Below are 26669 nucleotides of genomic sequence, written 5' to 3'. Positions count from 1 at the left end.
CAAAGGCCAGAATTGATTTTATGTGAAGCAGGACCAGCTCCACCCCCGTCAGGGATCACCTGCCTCACCCCCGCCTGTGGCCCTGATGCACCACCAACAATTAGGGAAAGAGCGAAATACGGACGAGGTATCCATGCTTTTACGGAGTAAATATCGCTAATTATGTATCACGTACAGCGACCGCAGAGCGTGTTTTGTATGCAGCGATTTCCTTCCAGAACATCTGATGGAAGTTAAACTGTCACGGATGCATTTTTTTTTTTGTTGCTCTGATTCCACATGGATGATCCACGTGTATGAGCTAATAAAGTGAGGTTTATGGAAGATTCAGGACAGATTATCTTAGGTAAGAGCACTGTCCTGTGATTCGGCAGGCTTTAAAGTTAGTCCAGCTGTACATAAAAAAAACGCAGTATGAAAGGTCATACAAGAGCCAACAGAGATAAAAGTCTGAGGTGGCTTTCTTGTATGGTGATCCATTGACGATCCCCTTTAAATTAAACATTCCTTCCTGTTTGTCTGCGTGTGCTCATCCTGCCAGGCAACGGTAACACAGTGCAGGCAAATGTCTCATTTTTATCTCTCATCTTTGTGTTTTGGATTTTTGGAAATAGCCCTGATTTGTCTATGATGTCAGCAGCAGTAATCCTCATCTAAATGTGAGTGACTCATACAGTGATTTACTAAAAAAAAAGAAAAAGATACCACCCCACCCATAACACATTACAAAATCAAAGCTGAAAATAAAATCCTAATGACAACTAATATTTAATGATGTGTTTAAGTGCTGGGACCACAGTTTATGCACTATAATAAAGCACCCATAAAAACAGTTTAAAGCAGATGAATCCAAACATGAATGCATGTTAATGGATTTGACAGACTTTCCTTCTTACTGTAGACATCAGAAAACAGTGCAATATGTGTCTGCAGTAAATGACTTCATGAAGGAGAGGTGCAGCATATGAAAAAACAAAAATAGGCTGGGGAAACAAGCAGCCATGAGTGTGTTTTGGAACAGAGGTTTTAGGAGCCTCGCGTCTCTGTGTGAGACATCACTTCCTTGTTTTTAACAGTGGGTACTTCAACCACTGGCTTCATGTCAACCTCCCGTTCTAATGGACAGCCACAAAGCTGACAGGCTGTAAATCAGAGCGACTATAGAAAGCCATTAGTCCAGGGATACACAATAAAAAGCGGTAATGGTCTCATAAAGCCTGCAACACCACAGCAGACATTCTGATTCTGTCTATTAAGGGCTGCACGGAGCCGCGGATGAGTGAAAATAAGGAAGCCATTTTTCTTTTGTGCATTGTTGCCTGGGGTCTCGTGCCCGTGATCAATGTACAGTAAGATGCACTGCGCTGAGAGCTATTTATTTACACCGTACTCCAGCTGAGTGAATATTAGAGGAGAACATTGTGATTAAGAAGTGCTTTATTGAGCTACATGTTACAGACGCCTCATTGATTTACTGTGAGCTGGTTATAAATGCCAGATGTGCGCAGAGTGCTGGTTATGAGAAGGACGGTTTACATTAGTTGTTATGGTGAGTGCAATCCGGTCCTAAAATCATATTAAAAAGGGACAGGTCAGGACGGATGGACAGATTTCTGCCTCCACCCCGGCACAATGGAGGTGAATACAATTTCATTTGTAGTGTTCACGACATTTAACAAACAAGAGTACCGCCATGCTAGCAGCACTTACATAGGCACAGTAGTGCTTTGAGCTACAGTAAATGCCAACATGCTCACAGTGGTGGAATGTAACTAAGTACATTTACTCAAGTACTGTACTTAAGTACAATTTTGAAGTACTTTTTCTCCACTACATTTATCTGATTTTTAGTTACTTTGAAGATTTAGATTATTCATGCAAAATATAATCAACAATATTATTATAGGTTAAGCTACCCAGTATCAGAATCAATAATTTTAATACAATAATATAATATATATTATTCTGAAATGGGGCATTCAGCATAATGAATACTTTTACTTTTGGTACTTTACGTATATTTTGATGCTGATACTTTTGTACTTTTACTTAAGTAAAGTTTTGAATGCATGACTTTGACTTGTAACAGAGTATTTCTACACTGTGGTATTACTACTTTTACTTAAGTAAAAGATCTGAGTACTTCTTCCACCACTGCATGCTCACAATGACGATGCTAACATGCTGATGCTAAGAAGGTATGATGTTGACCATGTTCACCATCTTCGTTTAGCAGGTTAACATGCTAACCAGTGTTGGAAATTACCTTTTTTGTCCACCTGCCACTGTGGTTGGTGGATTTCAAAATCTACCAGCCTCTCAATAGATTACCGTTATTTATTTGGCTGGTGAGTGAAGCAAATCTGGCAGCCACTTGCATATTTCACCAGCATTTGGCTGGTGGCTGGTGCTAATTTCCAAACCTGATACTAACATTTGCTAATTAGTGCAAATTAGTACAAATTAGTGCAAAGTACAGTTGAGGTTGATAGCCATTAATACAAGTAATTGGTCATAAACGAAAGTACTGGACAAATGCTTAATACTGGACAGACTGAATAACAGACAAACCGACACTTCTATCCCTCGAGCCATGCCGCTAGCATATCTAAGTAACAAACAATTTTTTTCCCTTGTTGGACAAATCAACCCTTTAATCATGTTTACTTTTACCAAATGCTATGAAAGAGAATCTAGTGAAATATGACGAATAAATATGTTGCGAACGACTGCAGATCTTAAATGTGCTGCATATGAAGGCTGAAATCCCATGATAGCTCTCTATGTTCGACATAATACATTTAATTTACCAGAAAGAATCTTCGTCTAAATAATTTCAGCTAAAATTTCACTGAATTTCTCTTCTGAAAAGAAAAGTCTGCTGAGTGACATTTCAACAGGCTGTTCCGAACTTACAGCGAGATTGAACTCGCCTGAAGACAATGACAAGCTCCTCTCTGTCTGATGTCACTTCCCATTTCCAGGGCCGACTGCTATCTGCTACCGGCTTCTGCCAATAATAGCTCATCAAAACAACACAACCCTTCTTGGCACCAAAATAAAGGCAGCGGTCCACGTCTACGCCACTCAGATGTCAATTAAGACTCCTCTTCACACTGACACTTGTGACTTAAAAGAAACAGTCGAGAACGTGATGAATTTGAGACGACAGACGAGAAGGCAGTGCGCTGCGTTGCAGTACCATAATGCGCTTGAGATATGGATAACAACTGACACCACTGGCAGGTCTTATGAAGTTTGATTTCATTTGTCAGGCTTCTTCTACTTTGTCTTTTAGCTCGCGCGCTCCTTCACTCTTCAATCATCGTGGTAATAGCTCGTTCTGATAGCCTGAAGACACTCACACTTGCTTCCATTTAAAATGCAAAGCCACAAATATAGTAGGTGCTGCTGTGGGTTACACATTAACATCATGTGTTGAATCTAATGCTATATTGTAAATATATACATTGTGTTTAATTGCATGTGGTGTATGTATAAAAAGAAGATAAATGAACCCGGTTCTGATCTCTGAAATTCACACAATTCACGCATACAGATGAACACATATCACATAAACCACAAACGACAGAGAAATAACCATCAACCTCGGTATTTGATCACTAAGTAGACAAATGGAGCAGTAAGTGTCCAAGCCTGTCTCGGCGAATACCTTGCATGCTCGTCTCCAGCCGACCACATGACGCTAATTCCTGACTGAAGCGCTCCTCCTGCGTATCCCTAATCCCGCCTGTGAAATGTGACAAGATCATTCTTTAGGCCTACTTTAGTCGGAATAATCTGCCCATCACAGACATTCATCCCGACCTGCACAGTGCTTCCAGTGTCATAACACGCTACCTGTACATTTTCACCCCGGCTTAGGCTCCATAAATTAAATCTAGACAAGTAAAATGTGAGGGATCAGCTTCAAGTGATGCATGTGTGTCAATGTGGAGAATGTTGATTTTTACACCGACTGCCTCACAAACAAATGCACTGTGGTGTCTTTTCAACTCATTTGAGATCCAATACTAGTAATTACAGTAAGTGCAACAGTTAATTGATTAATCATGGAAATGTATCAACAACAATGTTGATAACAGATGCTTTATCGAGCAAAAAATGCCAAATATTCTCTGTTCCAAGCTTGTCAAGTGTGAGGATTTGAGGCTATTTTCTGTTTTATATCCTTGTAAACTTAATATTTGGGGGTTTGGATCTGTTGGTCACACAAAAACAAGCAATTTTAAGACATCAAATTGGCCTCTAGGAAATCATGGTGGGCATTTTTCACCAGTTTCTGACCAAATTAATCAAAAAAAGAATCAACACATTCATTGATAACTAGAATTACCGCCTAGCGGTTGTATGCTGTTGTATGTCTGTCCAAAATGTCATCACTTGATCATTTTATCCTCTTATTTGAATGAAATTGTCATAATTAGCATATGAATTCTTGAGTTATGGCCAAAAACGTGTTTTGTGAGGTCACAGTGACCTTGACCACCAAAATCAGTTCATCCTTGAGTCCAAGTGGACGTTTCAGCCAAATTTGAAGAAGCTCGTTCCGTCTGGACGGACAGACAACGCAATATCATAATGCCTCCGGCCACAGCTTTTGCCGGCACAGAGGCATTAAAGGATCAACATATGAAGCCTCAATGGTAATAAAAACGAGCTAAATCAAGTCACATGCCATACTTTGATGTCATCGAAAGTCAACACGATTGCACTCCCTTTCCTCCTAAAGCTACTAGACAGGTAGATACAGTACAGTAGGTCTTACAGGAGCTTCTTGAAGTTTCCACAAAGTTCTGAGCCAGTAATATGGCAGCTGTCAGGTTGAATTGAGCCATTGGTTCCAGTGCTAACAGGGAGGGTAGGTGAAGTTAACTCTTCTCTACAGCATGACTACAACCCGCCAGGATCCTCACCTACCTGATGGCAAGTGGACGACAGCATATAATCTCCATAGGCTTTACTTCCTACTCCTGACCAGCTTTAACTAATTGAGGAGACAACGTGAAAAAGACCCTTCACCGCCGCGATCTTGGCTGCACCTCAACTTTTCTAACTCTCTCCGTCATGCTGCGCTACCGTCGTCTGACTTCCGGCGAGATACTGCAAGTTCTTCATGTCAGCTCCGAGTTGAGCTCTTGCAAATGAAGTCAACGCTACAGTATTTGACACAGATGGGGGGGAGGGAAAATATCTTGGGTGTAGTCAAGGGGAATGGGTATGACTTCTAAGTATCTGAAATGTCCTGTCTTAAACACATAATATCCGTAATACTTCCTGACACTTTCTCCTATAACCTCTTATTCTGTGCCAGCTTCTGTGGGGCCCTTTTTTCCCTCTCCGGGCGCAGAAGAAAAGCAGTCTATTTTCTTGTCATATTTGGTTGAAAGGCGACTCTCAACTCGCAGTCTAATTTCCTGCACTTTAAAGACAGTCCACATGCAAGGTGCATTACCATGCTATCAAGGTGATGGGAGCAATTTCAAACTGTCAGTCAGTCATGGAAATATCAGAGAGACTTAATGTCTACTGCAGCCTGTCAAAGGCTCCTGTGAAGTGGTGGAGAGCGCATTCTGAGTCTTATTCACTCAACACCATTTACTTGTCAGCGTAGCTCTCTGTTTTACTCTGGATGGTAGTTCATAATGAGAAGGGGCTATGATATATCCATATATATATATGTAGCTATATGAAGAGGTCAATCTGTGCCAGGTTTAAAAACAAAAAAAAAGGAGCAGTTGTATCATGAATACCATAGTTTCAGCCTAAGTACGAGAGTGCATCTCATATGACCACACAGTTCTTGCTTCACAGACAGCAGTTAGTTAAGGCTGTTAATTTCCCGATAGACGCACCACTCTGGGTGACACACTGGGCCTGTACTTAACCATTATTAATGTGACAGGCCTCAGTGCAAAGCAAATCAATTAAACAGGAGCAATCACCATAGTCTGGATAACGGCCTTTTAAGACTGTTTTCATGTGACAAGGGGGTCCTCGATCCGGGCCTCTGCGCCAGGACCTGACAGGTCAAGAAAGCGGCATGAAACAATAGCACCTTCTAACCATCATCTCCCCTTTTTACCTGTCAGATCCAGTCGGCCTGTCTGGCTGCTGACGTGGCGGCGCCCTGTGCCGGCTGCCACAAGGTGAATTTTCACATCATGTCGGGGGAATTTCTTATTCCATTTGCTCGACATTATAATGCAGCATTTATCTAACCACTTTTTTTTTTTTCAAAGCTGCTGTATATGTCAAGGGCTTTTGCACCAGAGTTTCGGTCATTTTATCTAATAGTTTCAGTTACAGGTCCTCTGTGATGTTTTTGATGTACATGTGCACATCTAAAGAGAGCAGAATAATAAGACTGGAGCCACGACTTACCTTCATGCTGTCTACTGCTGCCTGGAACCTCCAACGTGTCTGCAAAAGAACAGCAGATTTCACAAACATATCACTTTTGCACTTCATCATGAGGTCAGTTATCATTTCATAGAATAAATACTGACAAGAGAGTTCAAAATTTGATTAAAACGGACTGAATTATAGTTTCGTATGCATGCATTTGTTCAATCAACCCTGTCGTAACCATCCTACTTGCGGAGCTAAATTATACAATACACATTATACAACACAGTTGAAACAGGGAGCTCCCGTCACTGTGACTCTAATTGCCATTATTTTCAATTATTAATCAACTTCAATGATAAATTGTGAAGTTGTCTCCAACATACATGTACCTTAAAACACTACTGTACACATAATCAAGACTAAAAGTTAAACTAAGTGCTAGAGGCTCATTTACATTTTATATGAACCTGAATAAATTCAAAGAAAACACTTTAAGAAGCAAAAATATAACTTTGTCCTTTCAAGAACTAAATTAAGATTCTGAAAACGATTCATAGTTTTTGCCAACCTGTATGGTGTTTGCTATTTGTCCAGTGTTTTTGTTTATCATTTCGTATTTTCTTTGGCCAAGGGCAAGGGTAAAGATAAGGAAGTCAATGGACCATAATATAACTCTGTCCAACTATTAGTACAACAAATAAAATAAAAATGAAAAAAGTTTTCTATTGAACACATTTTTCACATTTTTTTACGAATAGAAAATGACACTTCTAGGGGCTGAAAAGGTTACATTTTGGATATTGGTAACAAACTGTGTTTAATAAAGAAACTTTGCATGTTGCAAAAAGGATTCAGTGAACCTTAACTCAGTTTACTCCCCCTTTTTAATTTGCAAAAGTTTGAGTTATGACATTTTTTCAGACTACATGATATAATGTGAGCTCTAAGCAACTTTCAAAGAAAAAAAAACATGAATAAATCCTTTAATTAAAATATGAATCCTTAATCTTTATATGTACAGCCAGGATAGAGGCTTGTTTTCTGTATGATCACCCAACCCTGCTTGTAAATGGCTGTGTTTGCACGGACTCTGGGTGATTCATAAACGTGTCCTTGTGTGAAATACTAGCAGGAGATTTCAAGCTTTCTGTTTAAAAGTAATGAATTACAGCGACGGAAAAATGTGCAGCCATTTAAGGATAAAGCCGAGAATTTGGTGTCTGCCGCGGCGAGCCATCCATCACGTCCACAATAAAGGAGTTTTTGCCTGACGGTCGAAATTTATGGTCGCCCTTCTCTGCCCTAATAACTCAAAGCGCTGTGTCAGAGCCTGACAGCCGTTGCCGAAAACAGCACCCCTGTTATCAATCAAAAAACACTTGCATATGTTTAACTTTCGCCTGATCAGCAAGACATTTATAGGCTATTGAGTAATAAGATAAGTGGGTCTATTTCGATGGGAAGATATGTGGAAGCTTTACATGATTAATGGCAGACACAAGAGAGTTTTTGTAAGCGCTCTTGGAATAAAAAGAAAGAATTTTTGGCTTGAATGTGGTGGAGTGGAGGAATATTTTTAATTTCTAAGACAAAAAAAAAGACTTGAAAAATGACATGCTATTAAAAAGATGTCTGGAGCAGAATTGGGGCTCTGTAAAAATGCCTCAAAGCTTATCTCCAATTAAACAAATCGTAGTTTGGAGTTTTACCAGAGCAGGCAGGCTAACAGGCCTAAATTATGATGGAGGAGTGAGGGAGAGACACATCACTTCTTCACTCCACTTCTCATGGATTCACTGTTGACCTGAATATGACTGAGAAGAGGCACACACAAAAAAAAAACTGCAGACAGCTGACAGATAGCTGGCGTGCAGGACGGGGAACTGACAGATGACAGGCGGCGTGACTGAGAGGAGAAAGTTGCAGAAAATGTGAAACATACCGATGGATATCGACGCATGCTGGAGTGAAGAGCTGACCAGAAAGGGTAGTTACTTTTCTTCTTTTTAGAGTCAAAAGTAATTCATTAAAGAGTCACTATGGTGCAAAGTCTGCCTGCTACGTGCAAGAAATTAGCAAAAGAGACAATCAGATGTGCTTGAACTGCTGTTTCCTTATTATAGTGTACTCATCAAAAGAGTATAAGCTCAAAATGACTTACTTGAAGTTAGAAAAAGGAGTGTAAATGTACAATATTTTGGCCTAATTTTTATCTATTTTATTGGTTTTATTATTACATTTTCTGCATTTTTATTTCTTGTGTGAATGAATCTCTAATGTCTTACTGTTCACATTTGTACTGTTATAATTAGCTTGTCAGCTTGTCAGTCATCTATAAAGCACTCTGTCTTGAACTAACCTGTATGAAAGATGTTATTCAAATAAAGTTTGATTGATTGATTGATTGAAAATGTATTCAATCAAAAATACATATTCAACTGGTTATGAATGGTCATGAGTAGACTTTGGTTTGTTTTAAGGTGTCAAAAATATCAAAAATATGGTCTAAAATATCAGTGAATGCTGCAGCGTTAAGATTTCCTTTAATTGGAATAAGAGGCACGGCCCAAACCATGAAAAAGTCCAATACCAAAAGCAGGCTCATGTACACTGTTGTTCCAATCAATATTCTGTGCAATATCAACATTTCATATTTCATATTCATATGTGCAATAATGTGACCACTCATTCAGTCTATGTTTTATATCTTGTTTTTGTTTTTTTACTGTTTACTTACTTTTATTATACCTTTATTGTTTACATCCTTTTTCTTATCTTAAAATAAAAGCACTTTTGGACTTCCTGGAATACATTGTGTTGATTAATACACATAGTTTTATTCTTTGGCTTTTGGCTCGGCATGAGAGTTGACTATTTTAATCCTTTTTCCTTTCCTATTGGTCTTAACGCTCTTGTTATTTTAATGTCCTGTTGGTTTTAAGTTGGTCTTAGTGTTTTATTCTGTTGTTTTTATGTTTTTATGTATAAGTGTACAGCACTTTGGTCAACTTTTGTTGTTTTTAAATGTGCTTTATAAATAAATTTGGATTGGATTGGATAGTTCTCAGTTGACATAAAGGTTTTGGTCATTTTTATATGCTCTTGTTAGCCTGGTCCACCTTTTCCCCCTAAACAACACGGGATGCAGCGGAGGCGCATGCGTAAAAAAGCTCCAATTACGCATGTAAAAAAACTCCAAATTAAAAGCGCTTGGAGAGGGTGAAATGTGAAACACACACCCAGTCTGAGGAGGAAACGTCACGTTCAGTAGAGCCTCCGATCACCTCGGGATCTGTTTTTTTGATTGGGAGGAGCACAGCGGCTGTGATCTGCGGACTAACTCAAGAGAGGCGGAGTGATCTCTCCTGCAAACTACCCACGTAAACAGAGTCCGCTCTCGGACCTGCAGCCACACTGTCAGAGCGACGCACTGGGATGAAGACACGCGGCTGTTATTACGCACGGATTCTGCATCTCTCACTCTCAAACTGAGGATTTAACATTATTTTATCTCTGGCTAAAGGCTTTTTAACCATCTGACGCTTTTTTCTTTTTGAATATTGTCTTTTATTTTTCCCCCTACACATGTATTTCTCAACCATTTCCACGAGAATTGGGTCATGATCACATCGCCCACTGTCTCTGTCCTGAGAAATAGCACGAATCCAGCGTGGGAGAGCGGCTCCTCCTCTGTGGAGAGAAGGGAGAAGATCAGCCAGCTATTCTTCCACCACAACTTCGTCTCTCCTGCAGACCCTTCTCGACAAGCCAGTCGTCTTCCCATCAAGGTTTTGAAAATGCTTACCGCTCGGTCAGGACACATTTTACACCCGGAGTACCTCCAGCCTTTACCGTCCACTCCCATCAGTCCCATCGAGGTAAGCACTATCAAGTACCGAGCAATAATAGATTTTAACAGCTCAAAGATAAGCACAGTTAAATAGTATATTTGTTTAGGGTATATATAAAAAGCCTATATTGAATTCCTGCCTTTTAGTAAGAGATGTTGTGAATGAGGAAATAGGAGTGATTTAATATGACATTTGGCATCAATTAGCTAAATATCAAAACTATGAAGTGTTTCACTGTGAAATGACTTCCAACAAGCTTTTATTTATTTTTTTAGGTGCAAATTGGGTCAAAAACTGATGACAAACAAGATTGTATTTATATTCCATTAAGGAAAGAATAGCCTTATTCTAATGTGATTTTTTAGACCTGATATCAGAGTTGATTTCTGCTGTTAGAATAATAAAACTGAGGTGTCCCTTTTGAAATTTAATGACCTTGTTGTTGCAAAGTGATGCCCGTCCGTGTTTATGATACGATACGATGCAACTTTATTGTCAGTTTGCACTGAAATTCATTTTGCATCCATATAGGCAGCTCAGTTTGAGAAAAAGTATACATACAATAGACATACTGTTACCGTAGACAGACAGACAAGTAAGACCCATCAGACAAAAAAAAAAACACATCACAATTATTCATACATAACCCATTACAAAATTACTAAATGTGATGTGTTGTTCAGTCTTATCTTCTATCTCATGTAAATTATCTCTGTGTGGGTGTGTGGGTGTGTGTGTGTGTACATACATATTAGTTGTTTTGAGTTTCATCCAGAGATAAGTTCATGCGCAATGCGTAAATGTGTGTGGTCATGTGTGCGTATTTACCCTCAAAACCATAATATGTACACGTGCTTTTAATTAATTTAATTAACTGTATTTTTGTGTGTTATTTCACAGCTGGATGCCAAGAAAAGTCCTTTGGCTCTTTTGGCCCAAACGTGCTCTCAGATCGGCAAACCGGACCCTCCATCCTCCTCCAAGCTGTCCTCTGTGACCTCAAATGGATCAAATAGTGACAAGGAGACCAAATCCGGTCCTCTGAAAATGAGCGACATCGGAGCCGATGATAAATCCAGCTTCAAGCCGTACTCCAAATCGGAGAAGAAGGACTCCAGCAGCAGCAGCAGCCTCAGTGGAGATAAAACCAGTTTCCGAGTGCCTAGCGCCACCTGCCAGCCGTTCAGCCCCAGGACAGGCAGCCCCAGCTCCTGCACCTCCGTCTCTCCTCTGCCGGCTGAAGGCAAAGCGGGGGACAAGGAGGACAAGAAGGAGTCTGATAGCAATAAAAGCACGGAGAGTAACGGCAGCCATAGGATAAGTGGAAATACATCTGACGGCAGCCAACACCAGGAGAACACATCCAAGACTGTTACATCAGACTCAACATCTGTAACCTCATCGTCCTCCTCCATCCTCGGCTCCGGACTGGTCGCCCCCGTTTCCCCGTACAAACCCGGGCATACAGTTTTCCCCATGCCACCTGCTGGTATTTCCTATCCTGGAAGTTTAGCGGGTGCCTATGCAGGTTACTCACAGCAATTCCTCCCTCATGGATTGACCCTTGACCCTACCAAATCCAGCAGCCAGCAGCTGTTGAGCGCACAGTTTGCTGCAGCCCAATCCATGGGTTGCAGTAAAGCGGGTTCAAGTCCCTTAAATGGAGCGTCACCGCCGACTCTCATGTCTGCAAGTCTGTGTCGAGACCCCTACTGCCTGAGCTACCACTGCTCAAGCCATTTGTCCGCAGCCAGCGCCAACTGCGCACATGACTCTGCGACTGCAGCACTCAAATCTGGATACCCGCTCATGTACCAGACGCACCCGCTGCACGGCGTGCACACCTCGGCCCCGACTTTCACTGGACATCCCTTATATCCCTACGGCTTTATGCTTCCCAATGACCCCCTGCCGCACGTGTGTAACTGGGTGTCTGCAAACGGACCTTGCGATAAGCGCTTTTCCTCCTCAGAGGAGCTCCTCGGCCACTTGCGGACTCACACGGCCTTTGCAGGTACAGAGAAGTTGATATCTGGGTACCCGGGCTCCTCTTCTCTGGCCAACGCTGCTGCAGCCGCTGCTATGGCTTGTCACATGCATATGCCTCCTAATGGCCCTGGCAGCCCCGGCGCACTGGCCCTCAGGGGCCCCCATCACCACCTCGGACTGAGCAGCCGCTACCACCCGTATTCAAAGAGCCCCCTGCCTCCCGGGGCTCCGGTGCCGGTCCCCGCAGCCACAGGGGCTTACTACTCCCCGTACGCCTTGTATGGACAAAGACTGACGACAGCCTCGGCCTTAGGATACCAGTAGACACAAAGAATTATACATTTATAAAAAAGGAGATTTAGGCCCAATGAGTTTTATATTGTACTTCATGCAGGGACTGGATCCATGTGGGGATCTGTGTATTTATTTGCGATAGCTTCAAGCGTGACTAAAAATAAAAAATAATATAACTTTGAAGACTCAATGTGCATTATTTTTACACAGGAGAGTATTTGGGTTATGTTCACCTGCTGTGCAACGAATAGTTGCAGATTTAAATGGGACCTTTTTAAAGTAATATGGATTTTATTCTTCATGCTGAATCAACTGCAAGTCGTGCAAAAAGTTATTTTAATTCTGCCTTCACTCAGACGGGTTGCTGCTGAGTGATCTGACAGAATGATGGACGTGGAAAATCAATCAGAGCAGCTTCTTCACAATTGTCATTGATTTATTTTGTGGGGAGCACAAACGTTTCATGAAGCCTGTTTTTTACATGGGTGGCATTTTCTTTTAAAGCTCCAGACAGCTCTGGTGCTGTTTACACAAGTCTAGTTTTCATTTTAGAGAGGAGGTTTTTTTTTTTTAAAAATACACGTGTACTATTATACATAAACTGAGTTTTCAGTTACATCAAATTAGTTCAAAAAGCTTTATGTTCTAATAATAGGAATTTATCACTTTTTATTTATTCAGTTTTCAATTTTTGTTTTGTTTTGCTGTGCAATTAAATTTTACTGTTATTTTTTTTAATCAAACTTATATTATTAATTTATTTAATTGGTCCATATTTTGTTTTTGAGGGTGTGGTAAACACATATAAAGAATATATATATTTATTTTTATTGTGGACAGTCATGGTGAAATCTAACTAATTTCATATTATTCATAATCTTGGTTTTGTCTTTTATGTTTTGGTGTTATGAGGCTGACAATGGGTTTTACAAAGAGGCCTACAGATGGAGAACTAATTATATATATTGCAAAACCTTTGCATGTTTTTATATTTAATATAGGCTAATAGTGAGGCTTCGGCAGCCATGCGTGTTTTTGTTTAGTTAAATTTACAGTGACAAGAAGCTGAAAAGCACTTACAGGCATTATTGGTGCCGTATAGCTACAGTATGTACAGTGTGTGTGTGTGGGTGTGTGTGTGTGTGTGTGTGTGTGTGTGTGTGTGTGCGCTCATCAAAACATGCTGAATCTTCTCAATGACGAGGTCGTGGATTATCGTTTCATTAACGAAGACAAACGAGCTACTGATATGAGTGAGGAGCTCGCTAAACAAAGATTTACGATGACACCAGATGTGGGACGTTTCCACGGCTTCTGTGATCGCTGTAATGAAGCCACGAAGCAGAGAGCATGAAATAAAGCAAGGCCTAACTATTTAATCAGCCCCTTAAAACAAATCAACTAAATCAAGCCAACAGTGTTATTATCCATCCTCAGTAAATCAGGCTGCTCTCCAGCAATAAAATCACCATCATTAACGGTCAGATGTCATATTCGCCAAATCCAGCCATCCTTCATGCAGATGAGTCCTAAACATAGCTCAGTGATAGATGGTAATAAAGCCCCTAACCCACAATTCACCTCTGCAACCAGTCGGCCATGAAGCCAGTGGAGATCATACATGTTTTTTTCATTTACAAACAGCACATCAATGTGATGTGAACAAATGGGATTAAGATCTTTGAACATTATTTCTCAACATTTAACTGACATGTGACACCGTGGTATAAATCCTCTCACGTAGGAACAGATAAACCAGTCAATAAATTATTCAGTAGATTTGGTTTTATAGTTGCTGGATTATTTTTAATTTAGGAATAAAGTCTGTGCATTACAGCAGAGCATCTGTGCTTGCTACATGTGGACTAAATTACTGGTAAATTAACATTTAATTAGCAAGCCTTGGGTTTTATAGAGTTAATTGTGTAATACTGTTTTTTATTTAATAACAGTATATTTTCAAGTGATGGAATTTATAATATTAATAGTTTGTTTAGTTGTTTTTTTTTTTAGACAGGAAGTCTAATTAAAATCAAGAACAAATTACAAACACACAAGTACCACGAAACAGACATTACTCACAAAAGACAGAAATTAAAACTATTGCACATTATTAAAAGTATCAGTAAGGAAAACTTAAAGTCCCTCAGATGAATAAATGTCTCTGTGACACTTTAACTCTATCTAGCATTTATAAGAAGTATATAAAAAACATTTAAGACATGTTTATAACTCTCTATAATGTAATTGATTGACAATATAAAATATGTCCTCATAGGATAAGTTATAATTGTTGACAAATACTGTAAATTAATACAGACTGTATTATTATATCTGCGTACATTATTGTGAGTTATAAACCATTTATTAGATTATTATATACTGCTTATAGATGCTAAAAGGGAGGGGTTAAAATAAAGTGCTCTTAAGTTAAGATTTGTTGCTATTATTCCAGTAGTAAGTTGCATACTGGAAACCAGTTTTATATAGGAATAGCTTTGAATTCAAATTTAAAGATGAAAAACATCCGTAAACATGTTGTCAACTTGGACAATAACCCCTTATAAATGAAAACAAACTGGATATAGTTCTGTGGTACATGGTATCCAATAGTAATTCACCAGTAATACCGTACAGTGGATTGTAGGGCTCTCCTCAACCAAAGAAATTCTTAGTCGACCAACACTCATACGATTTTGTCGACTAATCGATTAGTTGATTTAATCGACAGATCTGTAAAACTGAGTTTCTCCACAAAGAATCACACAAAAGCATCACTTTAAATCTTGTGTTTACCAGAGATGTGCTCATAAGTTTCTGGTAAATAAGTCATTCAGCATGAAAAAAAAGCATAAAGAAAACGACAAATCAACTATGAGGGGGCAGCCCTAGTGGATAATGTGTTTTTATGTTTTAAAAAGGAGAGACAAGCTAATCTTCAAAATGAGAAATGTTGAGTTTATGAGCAAGTTGTTCAACATGAGTATTTTGGGACAATCTGATGTCTAAGTATTTATAATACTGTGCTGTATCAAGAGTGGGAGCACCAACGGTTTGAATATTTATCATAAGTTTAGAAGAAGTTAATTGAATTAAGAAGGTCATCGGGTGCAGATGCTGCATCGTGCTGTATGGATAAAGGTAATTGGTACATCTGTATATTACATTATCTATCCTACCATGTTAAAGTCTATCAATCTTTACGTAGTAGCGGAGGATCTCTTTCCCACATGTTTGAATACTGTCAGGACTCGAGACACTGGACGGCTTTGTGAGTGACTCCATGGTGAATCACGGTGACGGCCCCACCTGTTCTGCTTTGAACTGCAGCATGAGTAAGACTCATGGCCTTTCACCTGAGGGGAAACAGATCAGCACAGCGTGGCCCGGCGCAGACACGTTGATGTTCAAAATGGTCACTTTTTGCACAGCTGCACGCCATGTGTTACACTGTCTGTTATGGTTGAAGGTGGTGGACGTCATCACCAGCTACACTGAGCTGATGTTCCTCCTCACGGCGCTCACAGCCGTGTACGAAAATTGGCATCAAACACATACATCAAGCAGCTTTCAAACACTTGTTACATGTGTTATGGTCATATAATGAATTTAACACCCTTTTGTCAGCAGTATTAATGATCCAATCAAGGGATTTCCCCGTTGTTACATAAACTTTCGCTGCTTTGAATAAATCTCCCTCAGTGCTTATGTACTCTGGAAAGGCAGGCGGATCTCTGTTTACAGAAGCAAAAGGAAAAACCGACGGCTTTTCACATGTTCAATCGGCTGAGAAGTGTGTCTTCCATCATCCCCCGAAAAACATGGTGGTTTATGTTTGCAGGAGAGAGGCTTTTGCTTCTCCAAACAAGCCCCATATTTATCATCACTCCATCATTTCCTCCCTTTGACAAGCAAAGTAAACGATAGGAATACCAAGCTAAAGCTGGGTTTTTACTGAGCTGTTGACCTTTGGAGCTTGTCTTCTTCTATTAACTCTAGTGCGGCATCGTAAAATAAAAGAAGTGAGCTTGAGGTTATCCTAATGTGGATAACTTGTGTGTGTGTTTATTCTGTATGTATACTCACAATAAAGTGCGTCTTTTTGAGTTACCAGCCAGCCGATGGGAAACGGAGAAAAGGGGAATTTTCCCTGGAAGAGAGTCTGTCAACACACAAAGCAAAGGAAAGAGCAACAGTGAGTTAAACAGTGGGCCCTTGTCTTTCAGCACTCAACATGCCCTATAATTTACACACCACTGACAGGGGCCATTTTGAAGTCTGTCATAGGCGGAAAACTTTTTGTCTCCAAACGTCTTGCTCACAGTGAGTCGACTTCTGCTCGGGTCCGGGTGATTAATGACTTATGGCCTCATTGTGTGGAGGTGGCTAATTACCTACAGGCTGACTGAAGAGACACGCTATGAAAACCCTCCACCGATAACCCCAACTTTTTTTTCTTGGCATGTGGAAGCTCTTACTGACAAATTTGCAAGAAGCAGACTTAACGTTGAGTAAGATGAATGGCCTCTCTGAACAGTAAACAGCCTTTAATTTAACAGTGTTTAAATGTATGACACAACTGGCATTGTGCTTCCACGCTGTTCGTGCTCTCTGGCTGGGAAACGCAGCCAAAGTTCCCCCCCGCTGTTGGTTTAAAATTAGGCTTGGCATATTCATGGAGGGAGTTTCTGGATGCTCGGGCTGGCAAACATGTGTTCGTTGCCTCTTTAAGTTTTCTGCAGTCCCTTCAGACTGACATTCTGAGACAAAGATAATCAGTTTCTTTAGCAAGCTGGTCTTAAACGCACTAAGCAGGCAGCCAGTGAGGATATCTGATAAAGTCATAAACATATAAAAGTCTTTGTAGGGCCAGCAACAGAGGAAGAAGACAAAGAAAGCATTATGAAGCACACTAACAATAAACCAAAGCCACATAAGCTGTTCTTTAAGGTCAGCGGCTCGTTGCGCCAGACACACGACTGGCCAGAAACTGTGCAGCCATCCCCTCCACTTTATCTCACCCTCCCTATTATTAGGTTTGTTAACATACTGTATTGCCGTGTTTGCAGTCATGTCGACAGGCTAACTTAATCAAGTTACTATCGAACTTGTGTGCTTCGCCCAGCGCGACAGTTTTAGTGCCAGAATTATTGCCTTGACCTATGAGAGGAAATTAGCTGTGGACACAACGTGGAGACTTTTTCTTCCTGGTGGAAAAGAGAAAAAAAAATATTTACCAGAACCGTGACAATGATGGAAAATAGCACGGAACAAAAATGTTCCTTCAATAAATGAAAAATGCCACGTGGACCCAAAGTGGTGCAAAATGCATAATGCCAGCTGGCAGACCATTACAGGTGATGGACATTTCACTTACCTAAGTCAAATATAACAGACTGCTGTTCATTAATATACAGGAGGGCCTGCAGAATCGAGCCTGCCATCTGGTTAAATCGACAGAGTAATCTACAGCTCGTGATTAGGGCTGAGGAGCAGAGTTTCTCTTTAATCTCTCTCAGCTCTCAGAAAAAAATTCCATCTGCACCATGTGGCACATAATTTTTCTTTAAGACGAATGGACTGTTTTTGTATGCTCCAAAATTAGATCAGCAGAAAACAATCAATCTTGTAGCGGGCCTGGGAAAAGAATTGAGATTTTGGATTCTGTTTGGCCTCCTCCTGTCTTTAGCGTCTCACTTCTCACTTTTCATTGCATGACTAGCTTTGCAGCCATCAGCATTCTTCCCATGATGCTCAGTGTCATCACATGGTGTACACTGGACTAATGATGAATATGAAAATGTGCCTTAATATAGTAATTCCCCTTCAGCGTTGTTCCCCTGTGGTGCTCCACAACAGATGGTGACCTGTGAGAGTCTGTGACACCAAAACCAAAAAAAATCCACACTGAAGCAAAGAAGAAGACAAAATACTTCAAGTCATCCTGTCTGCAAATTAGTGAGATGACACAACTGTCAGGTGCCAGCCTCCCTGTGACAGTCACCCCCCCACCCCCCTCTACCCCTCCCATTACAGGAGCGGCGATGCTTTAGCTGCACGACAAAAGGGAAATGGGTGCATGTTTTTTTATAGGAGACCTGTCTGTCAGCTGGCTCTCAAGTCATAACAAATCACCAGCACTCAGCTGAGGCTGAACATTCGGGGCGTCAGGAGGAAGACGGATGACCTGCAGGCCTTTGAAGTGCTCTGGCAGTTCAGATGGCTCAGCGGCGCTGACAGAGAAATATACACAACAGAGCAACCAATAATGAGAACATTAAACATTCCAGCCACCTGACAGGCTGACAAAAACAGCCTGGCCTCACATCAATCATCCGCCGAGACATAACCTTGACAATTAGTCCCCTCTGATACTCCCCATAACCCTTGGGCCTGCACTGCACTGTGACTCCACTTAAGAAAAGGAGAAAACCAAAGAGCTTAATCTAATTCCCTAATTCTGATTGATAAAGATGTAGTAGCGACAGAGACCGCAATATATCGGTTCAGCGAATGATGGATTCAGAATCAGTTGACAAGCTCTTTGTAAAGTAATGACTCTCCAAGGACAGATGTGAAAATAGAGAAAATGCACATACTGTAGTTCAATTATTTTCCTGGCTGCCTCTGAAGATGTTTCGGCTAAGAACACAAAAAAATGTATCCAGCATATGTTTATGGCTCTGCCTGCTCAAATATGTGTTTTAATGACGCCCCACAGGCATTTGGAAGCTATATAAATACTTGTAGCGGTGCCAACACTTAAGTTTCAATATAACTCAAGGCATAGATCAGCATAAAACATGAATAGTTCTTTAATGTATGCCTAATGAGGTTACATATCTTACATCTGTATCTGTGTAAATATGCGCTAAATGTCAAGTCTGCTATTAAAAAGCTCTATAAATTCTGCTCGCTAAAAGACTTAATATCATTAATGTTCTAAAAAAAACTTTTCTTTTGAGTGCACTCCTCATTAGCCACGTATAGAATATTCTTTAATCTCGCCCGCACTCAATCCAAATGCAGACCTTCTAAAAAAAAAAAGCAAGGGGCCCCGTCGTCATCACTCTATTCACTCCAACTATGTAGTTACCATATGACAAATGAGCCATGTGAAATGACATTTCCCTTTCGCCTTCACACCTGTAGAGAAAAAGCAAAGCATCCGACAGATGGATGGATGGCAGAACCTCAAAACTACTGTATCCCCCTCTCATTTGGTGAAAATGGAAAGAGCCGGGCCAATGACTGTTTACAAAAACTACCTGAGACGGAGCTGCGGAGTTCCAAGCCCCGAGGATGATAAATGGCTTCGCTAACCCTGTGGGACTGCAGACCCAAATGAGGACGGAGCTAATTGCCGTGCGAAATGCTTTGGCATGAATGGAAAGAAAGCGCAGGCGGGCCGCGGCCAAAAAAGAGCCCAGTTGCCGCTCTGAACTCCTAGTTGGCTTTTGCTTACAAGAGTTCACTCAGTGTCCATAAATCATGGACTGCTTACAGCTGAAACTGCCCTTAGTCATCAACATGCAATAGACTGAGTGACAGATTCCATCCTGACTACATTAGCCCCCCAGTTCAAACGAGCCTCCTTTTTTTAACTCTCCTACCATCTTGAACCTCGCAGGAAATGAAAACCAGATGGCAGAGGATCGCTGTGTATAACACAAAGCTGAGCTCATGTGGGAGAAAAAGACACAAAAGAGTAAAAAGAAGAGTATATACATTGTTGAAGGAAATGACAGGGGTCAATTTGAGGTATCCTGGGTTTTTGATATCCTTCAAATACTGCTTTAGATATGACTTTATCCTGAGGCTATGGGCTGCAGCACATTACTCATTTTCAACTGACAGGAGACGTGAAATGTGGTTTCAGTCGGTGTTACTCCCACACAGGTGGCACAAGTGCAAACTCCACTATCATTCCTACTATCCTGCTATCCGAACTCCAATCTTGAAACTAGACAGCACATACGTATCTCCCCCAAAGCGCCAAAAACGTGAAATCATTTTGCATCAGGAGGATCCAGATCTGCATTAAAATATTCGCAGTGATAGACAATAATGGGATACATGTGACAGATTGTTTTCATTCGAGTAAACGTAGTAGTCAAGAGGAAGTAAATTAGTAGGTGCAAATGTTGAAAAGTGCCCCATCTCACAATTACTTCCTGGATTAATTCCTGGATCTGCACCAAAAACGAATCCCTTGGCCGATAGTCAAACCCTACTCCGACTTTTATTGAAATCAGTTGTGTGTTCTGAGTGTATCTGAAGAGTTAAAGCCTTTCAATAAGAGAACTTAAAGGATGAAGCTGGTGATATTCTGTCTTTTTGTTATTGTCTGCAAATCCCGTTAAAAGACCAAAATAACAATACGTAAGTCCGTCTCTCACTCTCATTCAGCCCAAAGCCAACAATGTTGATATATGGCACAGAGGACTACGCTATATCAGGCTGTGGCTCCAAAGGAAATATCTTTGGTCTTAGGATTTGTTGACTAAGTAAAAAATGTAGAATATCACCAGACTTATCCTAGACTTATTTTTAGTCCTATAGTTTTATTTTGTCTTTTTTTTTTTTAATCACAGTCACGTTTGATCATCATTTAAAGGGTCGGTTCACCTAAATTACATACAATTACAACCCTGTTTCCTATAATATTACGTTCCCATACAACTACGGCCCATTACGTTTCGAGGGAAACATTTTCTAAAACCCCTTGTTTAGGTTCAGTAAAATATAACATGGTTTGGCTTAAAATGACTACGAAATTTAAACAAAACACAACAAAACTACTTCATTAGGTTTACGCAACAAAACCACTTGGTTACTGTAGGTTTAGTTAAAAAAAAAAAAAAAAACACTGGTCACTTTAGCGAAAATCCAGTGTTTGTTTGACCCGTCCATCACCCTGACCACCTCCTTACCCGGACTTTTGCGGTGACACATCAAAAACAAACGTAATCTACGACAAAAAAACGTTTCTCTCAAAACGTATTCAAAGTGTAGTTTCATTGTATGGGAAGGTAATTTTTAGGAGACAGGGCTGCAGTATAAACTACTTGAAACTATTTTCTACAAAATAATTAGTCTCCTTTAAAACTGCTCACTGTTTCTGGAAAAAAAAATAGTGTTGTTGCATTTTTTGCCATGCTAGCTTCATGGCTCTAGGGATGGTAATGTCGGTGGTGTAGGTTTGGTCATCATCAGCAATTTGGCAATGTCATTGTGAGCATGTGAGCATGCTGATGTTAGCATTTAGCTCTCGTGCTGGTAGCATGGCTGTAGACTCTTAATCTTGTTTAATCCAATGCTGTGAGCAACCCGAACAAAATTCCATGTATTGCAGTGGGCACAGAAAACTCAGAGACAGATATATTAAAATATTAATCTGTGTATAATCTGTATATATAAAATCTGTATAATATATAACCAAAACTATCTCCATGGCTAGATACCAAAGGTTCATAGTTATCCGCCAGACGACCCGGGACCAGAGTCGAGCGAAGTCTAATCTGTATTCTAATCTAGAGCTGTAACGATTATTAAATTAATCAGCAACTATTTTGATAATCGATTAAATGGTTTGAGTACTTTAAGAAAAAAAGTCAAAATTCTCTAATTCCAGCTTCTTAAATGTGAATATTTTCTCATTTCTTTACTCCTTTATGACAGTAAATTGAATGTATTTGAGTTGTGAACAAAACAAGACATTTGAGGACATCATCTTGGACTTTGGGCAACACTGAACGTCAATTTTCACCATTTTCTGAAATTTTATAGACCAAACAACTAATCGATTAATCAAAAAAAAGAGTTAGTTGCAGCCCTAGTCTAATCGGGTCAGTTAAAGTCCCGTTGTCTCGTTGTCCCATCGTCCCGCAGCACGTCTCGGGTGTCAACATGTCTAATACCAAAGTGGCCTGAGCAGACCCACTATCAGCTCTAATCATGTTATTTGTCAGAAAATATATATATTTATGCATGTTGGGTTATGGTAGGTTTTTCATGAGTCTACTAGAGGTAAATGAAGAGCTGTTTTTTTATAATTTGGGTGGACTGGCCCTTTATTTTTTTAAAACAAATTATGCAACATGGCCAATGTTACACAAACATTTTACTGTATCATAAAACATTTAATCCAACTGCTTAAAGATCGCAAATTACACTCTTAGGAGGACAAAACTCTCCCCCAGTTTAGTACTAATAAGGTAATGATCTGCATATCTCCCATAATAGCACATATTTATCAAGTGTTTAGTAATCAGTTTGGTCAGCCTCTCCCAATGCCTCCTGGGGATTCTCCTAATGAGTAAGCTTTCAAATATATTTAATTCCTAATAGGTAGAGCTTATAACTGGTAAATGTTTGCTCGTGATCCTAACAACCAGCATGATTAGACCTTTAAAGTATTCCTCTTTTAATCTATATCGTAAAGGCCATGAAGCACATTACGCTCTGATGGTTAAGTCAACATCAAAGTAAAATCACAAAGAGCCTCATGTGGGAGAGCTGCACTACAACAACAAATGGCTGCAATATACTGGAAAGCAATTTATAGTGCAAAGTACGCCATTGTTTTTAATAGCGGTAATTTATATATATTTATCTCGGGAATCTTTACCTCGCAATAGATTCCTTATGTGAGCAGCCTGCAATCAATTATATTTTTAGTTTTCTTGCCACCATCAAGCAGACCTATGAAATATCCCCACCTGTCGTTCATGCCATAACATTATTTGTGATGTTATTTTATGAGAGAAGCTGGTGGTGACTCATTTTAATTCAATTGCATGAACCGGAGGCACAATCTGTTTTTCATGTTCTCTGGCTCCAGCTGAAATCACCTGCCCTGTTCTCACAGCTAATACATTAAGTAGTAAGTGCCTGAGCAGATGTTGTAGGGTCAGCAGGGAGTCCAGGGCCTATAGAGCTCTCATGGACCGAATCAGAAGGCAATGACATGAGCCGTCCTCTCTCGATAAATCACGTTTTACATACAGGTAGAACACAGAGCATGCCTTACCTTCCTAGAAACACCTTTTCCAATTTGTCAGCCTCTAAATCATCACACTCTACCACCTCTAGAAAATGCCAATCAGCGAGAGACCTCTTGGAAAATGTTCAAAAAAAACAGTTCAACTTTCTCACTGGAAACTGTAACACACTGGAATCTTTTATTTGTGTTTGCTTTGCAATCATTCACAGAGATCAAAGCCCGAGCTTGAGGCCTCGGTGTCAGCGCGAGACACCGATGACATCTCCCATTCACGCCGCGTCTTCTCCTCACATCTCACACGCACTCAGTCGTCACATCCCACAACAAAGAGAGACGCCCCGAGTTATCATCCATCAAACCGAGCCTTTTATGGCCCATCAAAAGACAATGAACTGCCAGAGTGAAAGCAGTGTTTGCAACATGAAGTGACAGCGAATACTCCAGACGCAGATTAAACAGCGTTGGAAATGAGAGAACTACATAATGTTTGGGTAATTTGTGAGAATTAGACGTTATGATTCATCTTTATGATGGGAAGGAAGCTCAGATATAAGCACAGCACGACGGGCTCCCGCTCTGATAGTTCAGGAATCTCAATTTACTTTGGTTTTGAAGTAGAGACTTCATATGGTTACAGAGTGGAACACTTTGTTTTCAACATCGTCAAATGTCTTTAAAGCCTCAGTTGTAAGGTATGAGCTACATGTTCCGATGTAAAACAGACCCTCTAGGCTTATTTTCCCTTAAAGGCATCCCATTTATTCCATCTTCTATCAAAGCAAGGGAGGTTTAAGAATAAAGAGGGCTACTGGCAACACAGTACCTCATTGTGTACAATACAAGACTTGCAACATAAACTATCAACGGCTCTTTGTATGTTATCTCCCATGGATTATTCCTCTCAAGTCAACCATCAAGTTCTGTGGGTACGCCAACGTATGCAGTTGCAGTGTGCGGCCACCACGTGTAGCGTAGGTTTTGCTGAAGCATTCGGCAGAGGCCGAGTGAAACGGGACACCCGCATGATTATACTGTATCCTGTCTGTCCCTGATTTATTGTGACAGCAGAAACTCCCTGCAGAACCGTGTCGTCAGGTGCTAGGACTTGTGCTGTGTGGGACACTTGATAGGCTTCAGGCTTTTAGTCAAGACCTTGCGAGAAAGTCTCCAGAGATGCTGCTGAGAACACACCAAATCCTCATTACTAAATATACGACCGCATATCTACTAATGGTGAACGGAAACGGACCACTTGTGTTTGGCTAGAAAAGTAGCAGCTGTGAATTTTTTTAAACTAGAAATGCTTAAAGGGGTAATCCCCGAGATTTTCATTCTTGACCCCTTCAGGTTTAGGGCCTGTTTTTGTTTGCTATTTAGCAGAATATCAAAAAAAAATAGGGAACAGCTTTTAATGGAATTTAGTGAATGTTGAAACAAATGATACGCGTCATATCGTGATAATATTGTATTGTCGGGCCCCTAGGAATTAGTATGTATTTGGGACATAGCTCAGGTATTAAAAGGTAACTCTTGAGAGAAGAAATACTGCCCCATGTGTTTGTATTCTCTTTTTCTGAGCACTATGATGAAGCCCCAGGACCGTAGGAAAGCTCTATCACATACTTAATTAAGGAGTTTAGCTGTGGCTGTCAGCAGCATTTGTCTTCAGTGATTTACGGCAGTCAGTCTTCAATCAGGTGTGAGGATATTGCCTTTAAAAAATCTGTCAAAACTGCAGCGCATCTGGACACTAAACAGCTTCTCGGTGCAGATGCGGGTTGCGGTGCGGGGTCGAGTGGGACCGGCGGGGTGACTTGGCGTTCTTGTTTGTATTTTAGGAGTGCTGTCAGCCTCCAGAGGTGCACATGCACAGCTGTCGGAGACACTTCAGGAGTCTGGACAGAGGGATTACCTCCTCCCTCGTGTTGTACACTGGTGGAACATCTTAATCATGCTTATCGCTCCATTGTCTCACATCACATGACGCCATGCACAGCCCCGTGTGCTATTTCAGGGACACCGGTGTGAACCTTTCTGCATGTGTTACTCCTCTTGTTTAGTCATTCTCTGCTGCGAAAAATTACATTAAAATAGTTCTAATTAGATACTCTGCAGTAAATTATTCATGATACTATCTGAGTTTGTGATCCCCTTAAGGAATAATTGAAAATATACTTAATTAACACTTTCATTAAAAGCTTCCCTGAATAATGTGCAATTGTTGCTTTTCTTCTGTCAGCCATTTCATGTAATTGTTGAAATATATGTTTGTCAAGGGGGAAGGGATTAAAAAAAAAAACACAGTTTATAGCGGTATCACCTGAACACAGCACTTTGAGCATGAAGGGAGGCATTATTCAGAATAAATGGATTATCTAGGAAACCAGCATAAATGACTCAATAAAACTGTTAAGCAGCCAGGCAGCCAGTGGTGGCCAACATGATTAATCGCAGGCGTTCCAAGATTGGATTTATTTTGTCTTTTATTTCTCCTTTAATGACTAGCCGCGAACACCACTCTTAATATATCGCCCATGTTTCTAGATTACCGGTGACTAATGAGGATTCAAAATGGCCGTTATCTACATTAATGTCTTTTTATTTGAAAAGTCAATACTGCCCGTGTGTGTGTGAGGAATATTCTAGCGAGAGCGACTTGCAGTGATCCGTTATAAGCCTCCCAATTAAAAGGGTTTTGGAAAGCATTGCTGGCATTTATACGAGTACACTGGTGTATCGTTGTATTTATAATTTTCTACCACTCCTGACATTATTCATTCGAATAACTACAAGATTTTGCTTCTGCATTCATCAACCCTGATCCACTTATTGGTATATTTACAATCTCTCCGAAATACATCTAAATTATTAAAAGGCTCCAAGAGTATGTTGTCACCTATTTTCTCCACAGAGGATCAATGTTCTGCATTCGTTGGATAAATGAAGCTATACTTTACATATTGCTGTTTTCAAAGTGGTTTTACCCCATGGAGGTACAGTATATTCTTGGTGGAGGGCTCTCGGAAGGCCCTGGGTTGACGCAGGAGATATAGCTCAATTTAATGAAAGAGTCTGGCTCAGTAATGACCCCAGTGATTCATATATTCGTAAAGGAAATCAATCCCACATCAGCTAAGTGCAGAAACAGGATCCTCTGC

The 26669-nt window shown here is 40.4% G+C and overlaps 1 protein-coding gene and 1 long non-coding RNA gene across 2 annotated transcripts in view; one reads left to right on the top strand and one right to left on the bottom strand.

The window, feature by feature from the left end:
• LOC119480062 overlaps positions 1-26669 on the bottom strand; it is a 163800-nt gene that overhangs the window by 117477 nt on the left and 19654 nt on the right. Inside the window, exons 3-4 of the long non-coding RNA XR_005204805.1 lie at positions 16593-16668; positions 6406-6444 (exon numbers count right to left, since the gene is read on the bottom strand). This is a non-coding gene — a long non-coding RNA (uncharacterized LOC119480062). The remainder of the gene's footprint in view (positions 1-6405; positions 6445-16592; positions 16669-26669) is intronic.
• LOC119480059 (zinc finger protein 503-like) lies at positions 9769-12689 on the top strand. The gene is made up of 2 exons (XM_037756163.1): positions 9769-10250; positions 11124-12689. Exons 1-2 carry the CDS (start codon positions 9993-9995, stop codon positions 12534-12536), a joined length of 1671 nt encoding a protein of 556 aa, XP_037612091.1. The 5' UTR covers positions 9769-9992; the 3' UTR covers positions 12537-12689.

This window comes from Sebastes umbrosus, chromosome 20 (assembly GCF_015220745.1).
Source record: "Sebastes umbrosus isolate fSebUmb1 chromosome 20, fSebUmb1.pri, whole genome shotgun sequence".
NCBI lineage: Eukaryota > Metazoa > Chordata > Actinopteri > Perciformes > Sebastidae > Sebastes > Sebastes umbrosus.
The sequence above is the reverse complement of the archived record's forward strand: the minus strand, read 5'-3'. Positions and strand labels throughout refer to the sequence as shown.

Coding starts and splice junctions, on each gene's coding strand:
- LOC119480059 (XM_037756163.1), top strand. CDS start 9,993: ATGATCACATCGCCCACTGTCTCTGTCCTGAGAAATAGCACGAATCCA. Junction 10,251..11,123: donor CTCCCATCAGTCCCATCGAG/GTAAGCACTATC, acceptor GTTATTTCACAG/CTGGATGCCAAGAAAAGTCC.